The sequence below is a fragment of the Pezoporus flaviventris genome, unplaced genomic scaffold (genome assembly GCF_033815535.1).
Source record: "Pezoporus flaviventris isolate CSIRO_AGI_PZ_B2104156 unplaced genomic scaffold, CSIRO_AGI_Pfla_v1 ptg000013l, whole genome shotgun sequence".
NCBI classification, from domain to species: Eukaryota; Metazoa; Chordata; class Aves; order Psittaciformes; family Psittacidae; genus Pezoporus; species Pezoporus flaviventris.
This window is the reverse complement of record NW_026892561.1, coordinates 22,797,508-22,810,296: the sequence shown is the minus strand read 5'-3', so window position 1 is coordinate 22,810,296 and position 12,789 is coordinate 22,797,508. Positions and strand designations below refer to the sequence as shown.

At 44.9% G+C, this 12,789-nt stretch overlaps 1 protein-coding gene across 7 annotated transcripts in view; it reads left to right on the top strand.

The window, feature by feature from the left end:
- Positions 1-12,789, top strand: part of TP63 (tumor protein p63) — a 161,911-nt gene that overhangs the window by 126,956 nt on the left and 22,166 nt on the right. For all 7 annotated transcript variants that reach the window (XM_061452164.1, XM_061452158.1, XM_061452157.1 and 4 more), the window contains one exon: positions 12,110-12,296. In XM_061452164.1, the coding sequence (XP_061308148.1) occupies positions 12,110-12,296 (187 nt within the window). The remainder of the gene's footprint in view (positions 1-12,109; positions 12,297-12,789) is intronic.

Sequence of the window (12,789 nt, the reverse complement as noted above, 5' to 3'; positions counted from 1 at the left end):
CTCTTCCTAGCAGAAAAGATGCCACATTATTGACCTCACTAGCTGCCTGGGTGTGAGGTGCTGCATTCTAGTGTTGAAGACATCTCAGTGGCCTGATGGCTGCAGCAGTGACACTGCTATGTTCTTCAGTGTGGTTCTTGACAAGCTGTTTCCCACGGTATGTAAGAAAATCAAGGTCTCAGTTCACCAAGGCATTCAACTGAGTGCATAACCTCTAGCACGTGAATATTCCCTGTGAAATCTATTGGATTCTGTTGGAGTCAGCAAGGCTGCTCCCATCCTTAAAGGTAGGCATCTGCTTAAACACCTTGCTGAATCATGTCTTGACTTTGAAAGTAGGCTCAGAAGAAACCGCAAGAGTTTGACTCAAGGACTGTGCTTAGCCAGGTCATTGAGGATGGAAGGAGAGGGTTGAGAGAGAGGAGGATCTGGGTGAAATACAGATTCTCAGAACCTTACAAATGCCAGTAACAGCTAGTGACTGTGCTGTTGCCTGACCTTCTTGCCAATCATTCCCAAAGTTTAATTGTATGAATAAAAGGTTTAAAGGTTTGACTTAGTCACCATTCATCCTAAATATGCTAGAGCTGCTGTCATGGTTTACTGATCTAGCTTAGATCCAAATTACTACATTTTTGTTTCAGTAAAACTGTAACTTGCTCAGGTGTGATTTCTGTCTTTCCTAATCTTGTTTTCTCTGTGACTCACAACTAGAGTGTACCCTGTTGGGTCGCTAACATTTACAGAAAAGGTTTGGTTCAGTTTAGACCTCCTATCTTCTAGGAGGAGGATAGGGCTCTTATCAGATGGTCTTCATAGAGAGAAAGAAAATCTGTGTTTTGCTCAGTGTCTGTGTGTTTGTTGTCTTGCTCACTATCCTAGCCAGAAAAGCTTTGCTGACTTTTCACTTTAAGTATCAATGAAATGCTCTGCAAGCAGGAGAACAATATTTGCATAGATGTAATTCTGGAAACTGAGTGTAATGTGATCAGGAAATGGGACAGGCCCTGGCTGTTATCATGGAAGAGACTTGCTGCTACCTGCACTTTGTTTCAAATGTAGTAAGGTCTGACTCAGGAAAGTTTCCTGGACGTTAATAGAGAAAGCTCTCTTTTGGCAAGGGACTGGTGCTGACCCTTATGCACAGGAACAATAGGTTTCTTGTGATTTCATAAATCTGTTCTGAAAGGACTGCTAACAGTATGCTGACAATTTAGAGGGAAATGGTCTCTTTTGGAGCAGAAAGGCAGGGGTGTGTGTGCATGCGTGTGTTCAGGATTTTCTTTTTCTGAGATAGAAGCCAAGGAACAAGGCACTTGTGTGCACTGCCAGTGAAATCTCAGCAGGAAGACATGATGCTACTTGCAAGGTATGCACAAGACAAGACCAGAGGCGCCGCACTGCTTGATTACTGTCAAGGGCTCAGTTGGAACTTGCCTTTGCTCTTTGGCCTGCAGCATTTATGTAGAAATTGGGGACGCTGCTGCTTGCTTCCAAAGCTTTGCCTTGATGGGTCCTGCCCACATCTTAGGCGGGGAGGAAGGGGGGGGGGGGGGGGCTCACAGCCTATGAAGTAAACAGGAAAATTACTCACCTTAATGATGCATTTCACTGGCATTGCCGCTTTGAGAGCCTGTCAGATTTAATGCTTTCTGTCTTTCCTTCCATCGCCTCCCATAGGTGTGATTAATACTTCATTAGAAGGATGAAGTGGAGAGGTATCTGTACTTTCCCTCAGATGAAATAAATGGGGGGGAGGGGAGAGAAAGAAGATGAGTAGGAGAGAAAGGGGATCACCATTTTCCATTGGAGCCACTCAGTCTTTGTTGAGAGTACACATACAGAAAAGTGCTCATTGACTGACCTGGCTGGTGGCCCCTTATGTTATCATAGTGTTGAAGTTCACAGCTGAGACCATTGGCCTCCTGGTTAGCTAGTAGCCCTGCTCCATGTGGTGCAGTGGCTGGTCCTCAACTCAAAAGACAGCCAGGGAGTAGTCCCACACTTAATCACAGCACAACATTGAAATAGGCATGCCCAGCCAAGAAAATACACACAGAGTCATCAGTCTGCTCAAACTGCTTAAGCATGGGCTGTCTGGAAAGAGTAGAAAAGCTGATCCTCATGGTTTATGGGGAACCAAGAGAGGCATCTCTTATGGCCATGTGCACAAGGCTCAATATGTAACAGAAGGCCAACTACATATTCAGTAGTGTTTTAGGAAGGGAAGAAAAAATTCGAATAATCTTTATATGATCTTTGGGTATTGTTTGTCCTTTAACTAGATTCCATAGAATCTAAAACCTAAGTCAAGAAAGAGTGAACAGGAGAGATCATGTATTTGAGCAAAGGTGTTAAGTATGGGAGGTTTGAAGACACCAGACCTGGTTTTAGCTTTGAATACCTTGAATTTTCTCTCCTGCCTATCAGAATGAGAGTGTGCAAAGCTGACCAGCCTACTTCTCCTTGGAGCTTGCCAGTGGCCCAGCTAGGAAGATGGGCCAATATTTGACACATACCCTTACTTTTGCAATATGCTGACCCTGTGGCATTTTGCAACTAGGTCAGCCCTTTGGCATGAGCCAGAATTTGGGTGTAAATCTGTCACCATCTAGCAAAGTGTCCTGCTTTCTAGAGTGGTGTACTCTGTGGAAGTGTGCCTGACACCTCTGGGTCTGACTTTGCTCCTAAATTCCAGGCTCGGGAGGTATGTTGCTGATAGAAAGGACTATGTTGGCAGAAAAATTTCATTGTGTGCGTTTTGGGTTTTTGGGGGGAGAGGTTGGGGGGTGTTTGGTTTATGTTGTGTGTTTTTTGTTTGGTTGGTTGTTTGGGTATGGTTTTTTTTTGTTTGGTTAGGTTTTTTGTTTTTTGTTGTTGTTATAGGGTTTGTTTGTTTGCTTGCTTGTTGGTATTTTGTTGGGTCTTCTTTCATAGCTTGGCTTCCCTCTGCTGTAACAGATACTGTACTAATGACTTTACTTTCCTCTAAGATATTAATGAAACCCCCTTATTTGCAAAAGAGGGAACTAAAAAGAGTTCTGGAGTTAGGTCTTACATCTGGCATTTCCTTGTATCCTACTTCCTTCCCTTTATTTTCAGCTGGTGTGGAGCTACCTGAGCCTATGACTGTATCCTAAATTGCTGAGCCAAAGCCTGTGTCTGCTCTATAGGGGGCTACAAGGCTTGACCTGCTTGTCTGGGACTCTACAGCTGACTCATGTTGATGAAACCAGGTTGGATTTGGTGTGAGCAGGCTGATTTTGAAGAGCATTAGGATTTTTGCTTGCCATTTGCTTATCTTAATTGAGCACGCACAGAAACAATCAGTAGGGATAACCTCTATGTGCTGCTGTTCTTTCCTTCTTATGGTTGAGTTCATCACCCTTTGACTTTCATCAGGGGACAAAAGTGTCTGGGAGATGCACTAGAACTTGGTGTCTGATTACTCCAGACAATGTTTCCTCTGGCTGGTTAGGGTTTTTTGGAGTTGGGCTGGTAGGATAGAGCATGCTGGAACATGTGGACGTGAAACAAATGAGATCTGGGAGGCTAATCTGAAACAAACAACAGCCTTCCTCTTTGGCTGAACCTGAGACGCATGCTTATAAGAAGGTTTAATCCCCCACGCCAAGCTAAGAGGAGGTTTGAAGTGGCCAACTTGAGCTTAAAGCAGTCTGTGAGCAGAACAGGTTCTGGTGCTCAATGTCTAAGGCTGAGGCACGTGAGTCTGAAGTAATATGCGGTGGGGTACATTTGCTCTCAGGAGCCTGAATATGTTCTTTCCAGTTCATTTCTGGAGTCCTTTATAAGAAAAGTCTGGTTGCCTTTAAAACACAAGTTGAATCAAACCTTTCTTCAGTCCAGCTTTGGTTTCACAAATGCCCTTATGCAGAGGCACACTGACTTGAGGGGGCAGTGGTTAACAGTGCTCTCAAAAATTCAATATATGGTGAAGGGCATTTTGGGGGTTCAAGTCTTGAAGGTTTTTACCTGTAGCTCTGGTGTATACGTTCTGGTGTAATGAGTTAGAATTGTCTGGAAGGACTATTGCTAGTTATGTCACTGTCACAGTATCTAGCTGATGTGATGCTTGGGGTCATACTAATCAACTTATTTACCCCATGTGTTTGCTTACATGAAACTATATGAACCCTCTGCTTCCCTGCAGGTATGTGTATTTTATATAGGTGCATATACTTGTAACTTCAGTGTAGCACCTCATTTACACTGGAGGATTTAAAACAGCTGCGTGGAGTTGAGCTGAGAAAGGAGGGAAGAAATGCAGTGGAGTTATTAGTGGAGCTTCTTCGACATTCACTGTAAGGACTAAAAATCTTGCTGTCAAATTTTTTTGACTCCTTTATTAACGCTCAATAATTGAAGCAGAAGTTTCTCAAATCCAATTTTAACTAATGTTTTAGCCTATCTTGTTTTACTCCTCACTGTTCTGCCAAATTTTAACACTTCATAGCCTTTACGTGAATTTGGGTAGCATGAGAGTGGACTTCCTATAGCATATGCTTGTTAGTATTGTATCTTTTTTAGCAGTCAAACTGGCGGCTTATGTTGTGCGTTTGCAATACAGAAGTCACTGGAAGCCCAAGATATCAGTTTGAGAGGCTGAGTTGAACAGGATAAAAAGAGCCTGTGTCCAGTCCTCCCCCCACCAAGCAAAAAACAAAACACAGAAAAATCCCTAATGCTTAAAGTATAGCAATACAGCATGAGACCCCATCCATGGGAAGCTTTATTTGCAAAGTCGTCCTAAAGAAAAGTCCTCTGAGGAAGGAGATACCACACAGTTTTAGTTATGGTCTGTAAGTTGATCATGTTCATGTCAGTTAATCAACAGAGCCTATGAAAATAACATCACAGGGATGTGCAGAGTCATGAGCTGGGAGACTGTGGAAACCAGCACAGTGTCCAGAGCCTATGGTGCTTGCAAAGCACATGTGCTTTGGCCAGTTACATTGCATCAGAGGGGACCATGCTACAGCTGGGATAATTTTTGGGTGTTTTGTGTATGTGTGTAAACTTCAGTCTGTGAGAAGCTATCTGAAAGTGTACCTCAGGCTTTGAGTAATAACATAAAATACATGCTCACTGTGGAAGCTACTTCATCCAGTGAAGATTCCCATGTTGTTTTGTAATGTGGGATCCTGCTATCAGTGGGAGCTTACTGGAACCCAAAGGGGAAGATGTTTTCAGCATTGGCTCAGCTTTGGCTTTCAGCGCATTCACTCTCTTTCGTCCCTTCACCTCATTTGCAGAATTTCCAGTGCAAAGTAGTCTATCAGAAGTGCAAATGACCAGACATCGTTAGCACCTGAAACTCATTTGGTACTGCTAGAATTTCAGTTTGGAAACTGGATACAATACGCAAGCAGAGTATGAGTTGGGTGTGCAAGGTAAGGTTATTCAACTGCAGGAGTCTTATGGTTTTGGTTTTTAAGGAAAATAATTTCAAAAAGATCTTAAAAAAACTATGGCTAGCAAAGGAAAAGAACTTAACTGACAAAATCAAAGGTTTCCAGAGTTTGTTGTTTTGGGTTGGTTTTTTTTTCTCTTGAAACAGGATACTTTTCAGTTAATTCTTTTTGTGTTTTGTTCATTTAAAAATATTTTAGAGCCAGACCTCAGGACGTCTTAATTTGTTGACGAAATAAGTCTATATATTGGAAACTGAAACGTAAATGCCCTCAAATGTAAGATTTTAAACTATTTCACAGTGCAAATATAGTATGGGAAAACAGTGTTATTTCTGTTTATCACTGTGGCTTTGCAGGCAACATTAGGCAGGAATATTCCTAAAGCAGATATACATCAAGCTAGTTTTAAATTCACATCTCTGGGACCCTCAAGCAAGATGCTGAAATATGGTTGCACGAAGGAGTTATCTCATTTTCCTAAAGAAGGGAGAATCTAGCGAGTGCTCTGAATTCAGAATTTGGGGGAATTTCAGGGGGTCTCCTATAGCATGACCACTTTTGTGTATCCCTGAGCACTGTCTTCTCGGCCTGCTTCAACCCCTTCTTCTGAGGCAGAGCGCAGGGCTGGGGCGGGGTGGTGATGGGGGTCTGGAGGCAATGCAGAGGAACACAGTGCTGGCACTCTCTGCCAAGGTGAGCAGGTGACTGTGCACGCAGCTCCGCGTCTGCTAGAGGGGAGAAAAAACTGCTTTTCCCTCCTTTCGCATCGCGCCGTGAGCCGCGGCAGCCCAGCCGAGCTCAGGCTTCCCCGAGCCCCGCGGCAGGCGGCGAGGGGGGCATCCGGCGCACCAGCCGCCGTCCTGCTGAATCCGTAGCCGCAGGCTACGTTTCTGCGTTCTCCTCCCAGCCACCCCTCCCCTTCCCGGTTACCTAAGCAGGGCAACGCACGCACACACACACACGTATCTATTTTTATTTATTTATTTATTTTTTTCACCAAGGTTTCCGAGGTGCAGCTCCCGGTCCGGTGTCGGGAGTGCCGCCCGCCCCGGGGCACTCATAACGCTGCTTCCCGCTTTTTCCCCGCGGTTTCGCGGCGCTGCCCGTCTCCACGCCACTCGTGGGTCGCGTTCCCCCCATCCGCGCTGGCGGCCGGGGGACGCGGGGCCCACCTGCCTGATGTCAATATCTCGGAGGGTGAGGCCGGGCAGGAATGTGCCGCTCCCAGGCCGGCGCAGGTAATTAATCCCTGCGACTGACAGGTGGCAACAGGCGGCCTTTGGCTGCGGCTCCCGGGGAAAAGCGCTCGGAGGAAGGATTTTAACAGCTTCTCAGCTCCGGTCGTGCGCGGCGGCAGGGGCGGCGCGGGGGCAGTGGAGCTCAACGCGAAAATGAAGTTTAAGTCTCTGCAGAGGAGGACGCCCTTGGGTGAATCGCTGCCCTTCCTCAAGAAGGGATAAACGGACGACGTGGTGCTTTTTTTTTCCCTTTGCCCGGAGTGGAAAAGTTTGGTAAATGTCTGCAAAGCACTGGTGGGGCTGCATCCTCCCGGGTATGGCACCGTGGTTTTCCTGCGATGCTTAGAGGGAATGCTCAGGCAGGAGATGCTCAGAGGCCATGTCCCGCTCGCTGGTGCAGTGGGCTGTGTGTGAGTCTGGGGGTTGTTGTCACACGTAGTGGATCTGTAGGCATGTTGGGGCTGGTGATCACTGAACCTGTCAGTCATGCCCGTGGTTTGAATATCTGCTACGTCCACTAGCAGCAAACTGATTGGTTTTTTCCTGAAGCCTGACAAGATAGAGCACCTCAAACTGGAGTTAGAATAAATTGGCTAGTAAGTGGTGGGTTAAGGTTGTGCGGAGCCATAATCTGGTAGGAGACATCTGTGTCTGTAGCACTCCTGGTAGAGCTGCTCTTGCGCTTCCCTGCTGAGTGTCCTTTCTGTACAAGTCGCTTCCTAAGCCTGTGTGTGCATGTGCAGACACTGGTATCTGGTGTCCTCCCATACCCTCAACAGTTTCTTTGTGAATGAAAAGGCAAATCACTGTTCATCAAAGCAAAAACATTTAAGGTTCATGTGTAAATGTGTTAAGGTCTTATTCTTAGTAGGTAGCTTCCTTTTTTTTTTCCCCACTACCTGTTTTCTCCTGAATGAGTAAACCTTAAGCAGGAGATTTTCTGTTTCTTTGTCACTCTCCTTGTTCCCATCTGTGACCATTTTGGTGCAAGTAAATGTTGTTTTCCCACTCTTCTGACTAGTTCTTTTTTCCCCCCTCTTGGAGTTAGTTGATAGGGGAGAAAGCATAACAAACTGATGGCTTTAAACACATCAAGTAAAATGAATCTAGTGTTTAACTGAGTTGAACTAAAACGTGACTACTTGAAAGAAGTTTGCAAAAGATTGAAAGACCTGTTGATCTAAGCAGAAGGGGCTCAGGGAGCTGTCATGCCATAAGCCAACCTCTGGGATCACCTTCAAGTTGACATCCATCAGCATTCATAGAGCTGACTAAACCCCACTCCTTTTAAAGACTTACGGGCTGTAATCCCTCAGCTAGACCAGATGGCAAAACAGATACTAGAGGTAGATTTCCAAAGCACAGTTTTGGGGATTTTGCTGCATCAAAGTTTTGCAGGTAAATTGAATTCTCAGTGAAAAGCCATTGCAGCTTGATATGAACCTTGCAGTTACTTTCAGGAGGCTTCTGTCCTTTCCAGCAAAAATTCTCCTTTTGAGAGGTGAACAGTGGTTTGCTTTCTTCTTTAAGCCCCTTGTTGACACACCTTCTGGAGAAGGGGCTTGCTGAGAAATCAGACAGGTGTTGCCTGATGGTAGCTGGCATGTGTGCATTGTGATACTGAATTACCAGCCAGAGTGCCAACAGTGGATAATACAGTATGTCTGCACAGGCAGGTGGGGAGGGCAAAGCTGCAGGCACTGGAATGTTTCATTCTTTCCTTTTAAGACATACTATTAAGCAAAAAAGCTAAGTTCACTGCTGTTCTTCACAATCTCTTGAAGTCTGCTTATTTGGGCATGACATACAGTACTTGAACACCCAAGAGAAGTCTGAGCCAAAGCTCTTTCCTCTCCCTCTTGAATGGTTACACGTTGCCAATATCCACTCTATTGTTTTAAAGAGCCTTCTGGTCTTTATATCTGGTAGAAGTGGTGTTTGCACTTCTCAGGCTGTTGGCACAAGTTTTGTTCCTGCTGCCCTATAATGACTATTGTCATCTTGCTGAATTATAGGGTTGTTGATTGAGTCAAGCTCATTTTTGGTATTTTTGTTTTCCTATCCAAGCAAGTAACAGAAGTGCATTGATTTACAGTCATGTTCCAGTTTTCTGGGAATTACTTATCTTGTGTTCTTGCCCCTTAGACAATGAGCATCTCTCAATTCCCATAGCAAAATGGTGGGCAGGGGGATTGTCATCTCCTGCAGGACAGGCGACCAATGTGGAGAGGCACCTGTGCCAAGAGAGGCAACGCTTGCTTGCAGGCACTCTCTGAATGCACAGACAGTTCCTGCCTCGGCTTTGGGTTTGGTTTTGGTTTTTTTTTTTTTCTGCAGCTTATTTGCTTTGAAACCTATATACAATATCCTGTCTTGCGCCGTGGATATAGCGATTATCACCGATCCAGTACAAGTCACTATGACCTAGTTGTTGGCATCTATTTGTGCCAATAAATGGCTGGGTGTCGGGTTACCTGTGGTTGCAGCAAAGTTGGCAGGGTGGGAAACTCAAGACCCTTGCTGTCTGACAGCAGGTACACCATGAACGGATTTACACGGGTGTTAAATGACCGGCTGCTCAGTGTTTACACGCTTGCAGGCGGCTGTGCTTGTGGTAGATGTGAAATCATGGCTGTATGCCATGTCCCTGAGGCCAGTGTCGTGCCCGTGAGGCTTGAACTCCTCTTGCAATCAGGTGACAAAAAGGCAGCAAAGCCATCCTTCTGTCTTGTCTGTCTCTGTGCTGGGTACTGCTGCTTGCCTCCCTGTGCCCTGACCATGTCCCAAAGCAGAAGTGAGCTCCTGGTCACCCTCCTTTTCTGACATGCCATGTTCAAGGTGTGTTGACCAGAGACTGAAGCTGTTGAGTCTGCCCTGTGTTTTGGAGACATATACATGGATATTTCTTTGTTGGACAGGCTTGTTCATCACAAGCCATTAGCTGCTTGCTTTCTGTGAATTTAAGCTACAGATCTGATGCCTTCCAAGGTGGTTGTAGCAAAAGGAGTTTGACAGGGTGACAAAGGGTGAACAAGGAGCAGGGAGCTTCCTTTGCTGGCAGAGGGACCACACTGTTTGATCTGGACTCTCAGTATTCATGCTGCTGTTGGGCTCCTGTCCTTCTGAAAGTAATTTTGGGGTTGGTTTTTTTGGTGTTTTGTTGTGTTGTTGTTTTTTTTTTTTTTGACACTTCCCTTCCCCCAACTTGTAACCCCATCTTTTGTCTTTGAAGATGTTATACATAAAACTACAGTCAACACCAACACCCCTGATATGTGACGAAGGGGTGTGTATCTCCTTCCATTTGTTCAATTCTCCGAATGCCTGCAGACACCGGACACTTTGGTTCCTGGCATGTGCTGTGCCTTCCCTGTGCCACTGCACTTCCATATTTATGCTTTCCTTTCAGCCCATGGCCTTTGGGTGCCCAATTTCTTTACACTTCAATTATATTAAGGCATCCAAGTGATTAGGTGGCTTTTTGAGATTTTTTTAAGGCTTTCTTTCCTTGAAACCTTCACAATGCTATTAGCAAGCTGATGTGTTGAGGGAAACAATCCTTTCTAAATTTTCTTCTTTTAAACCTAAGTGATTCTTTTCCTACTTCTTGAGATGAAAAGACAACATAGTGAGTTCACTCTTACCATCAGTAAGGAATTACTTTTTAATTAAAAAAAACATAAGGAATTTCAGGTAAAAAGATGTACGATATAAATCACCATCCAGATCTGTTTCGCAACTTTTATTTTTGTAATTGTTTGGCATGTTCCCCATTTCCGCAGGCTGGGTAAATCCTTTGTGGGTTTAATCTGTAGCCTGGAGGCACATAAAATACATTGCACAATTTTGCCTTTGCATTTTTAAATAATTTTTTCCTTAGCTTAAATACCTGTAGCATCCTCTCTGCCATATGAACGGGTGGTGTTGAGTGAGGAAGGAAGGGATTGGCTTGGCTTATTTTTAATCTCTCTCTCCTCCCTGGTGTCTCTCCCAACTTTGGTTTTTCCTGTGTTAGCAACATGTATGTTTTGAAATGCAAGTAATCCCTGAATATTGCTAGCTAATCCTTCTGCTGCCACATCACCCACCCATATATGCGCTGGCTCTTCTCATCCCAGCAGGGAGGATGGCCACATCTTGCTCTAGACCAGTATGAACCTGCCAGTGCTGTGCTTGAACACTTGGGTCTGGGGCTGTATCAGCCATGGCTGCTAGAGATGTTTTTTAAGAAAACAGCCACCTTGGGGCTTTCACTTTTTTTTTTCTGTGCAAGAGCTGAAGAGATGGAAGTGGGGAAATACCAGCAATTCCTGTGGGTTACGTGGTTAGAATTGCTGGAAGAGTTCTGTACTCGCAAATGCGTGAGCACCTGGAGAAAACTGAGCGCCTCTTGAAACAGGGCACTGATGAAAAATACTGTGTTCTGGAACAGCAGAGGAGACTGGAGACTCTCCTTTGTGGGGGACATCCAGAAAAATTGGTTTGAATTATGGAACTATATAAGGGTTGCCTTGGAAATCATTCCTGCTAAGCACACGCCCTTATTTCAGTGAGGGTGTTTGAACAGAAACCAATGACTTTGGCCCATGCCTTGATGTTTTGCTGAGTAAAGTCTTCCAGATATGAGCACACTTTGGGGAAAAAGCTGCACCAGTTATTGTTTAACGTCTTAAAAGAGGTATACTTCAAGTTAGCACAGTGAATAAGAGCATCTTGTTCTGCTCCAGGTGTTCATTGCACAGTCACAACTTCCCTTTTGGAGTCAACTGCTGGGTTGTGCTCTGGGTCTTGCCATGGACCTGGTCTTTGGAGTGTTCACCTTTTTTGATTATTAAAAAAAAAAATATTTACCTTTTGTGGACATAATATTTTGAGTTTAGAAGTGTGGAGATTTGCTACAGAAGTAGTAAGCAGAGGTGCAAGATGTTTTTAAGAGGTGACTAAAATGTCAGATTTGGTACAACTCCCAGGTTGGTCAGGGTCTTGCTTTCAAGTGCTGTTCAACTTGAAGGCTGATGTTTTTATTTCAACTCTCTACAAAAGCAGGAAGGCTTCTTACAAAACAAGATGGAACACCTTGTGCGTGGCTTCCAGGATTACAGTGTGCTGTGAAAATAGTAGTCATTTTGTTAGGAAGGTAATGTGTGTCTCTTGTAAGAGTGAACGTGTGCCCAAGAGTAATAAAGACTATTTGTTCATGTAAAAGTGATGCTCTTCAGGAAAACTAAAATGTAGATTTATATTCTGCTATTCTAAGCCAGGCAAAGGTGTAGAGCTTTTGCCACTTGCCTGGAAATGTGGCTTTTGCGTGACCAAATGCAATGCAGATGCAGCAGCTGATGCATTCAGTGATATATGCAAACCCATCTCAGTCCTTCTGTCATGCATTCATTCCTAGCTGGACATTCTGACTCTCTCTTGCTCTGTTTCCTCATCCAGTATTCCACTGAACTGAAAAAGCTGTACTGCCAGATTGCCAAGACATGTCCCATTCAGATCAAAGTGATGACCCCACCACCTCAGGGAGCTGTTATCAGGGCTATGCCAGTCTACAAGAAAGCTGAACATGTCACTGAAGTGGTCAAACGCTGCCCGAACCATGAGCTGAGCCGGGAGTTCAACGAAGGTAAGGAAGGCAGTGCATTGTTGGCAGTCCCTCTCCAAAGCTGCTCATCTGATGACTGACCAGTGTGGGGATTTGGTGGCAGCTTTACAGCAAACCTGCTGGAAGCAGGCTGCCCTGCAACATCATCTTGTGCAGCTTTTTATTTCCCATGCTTAGCAGGAAGCTTCATACTATACTTTAGCTGTCCCTGTGCAAGCACGTCCTTGGGAAGAAAGTACTGAAATAAATCTCGCGCCTGCCCAGGTTGGATTGATGTCTGTCCTCATGGCAGGCAATGCCTTTCTGGCAGCCTTTCCCTGCTCTGTTTTTGCTCCCGCGATGAGAAGCAGCTGTTTCTGTGTTCGGGAATGAGCTTCCACGTTGCTGGGACAAGGATCTAGTAACAGGATGCAATATCATCTCCAGCCCTTAATCCACGCCTCAAAGACAGAGGTGCTGTTTATCTCTGGCAGAATAACACGAAGTGCCAGCATCAACTGTAGGCAACCTTCCT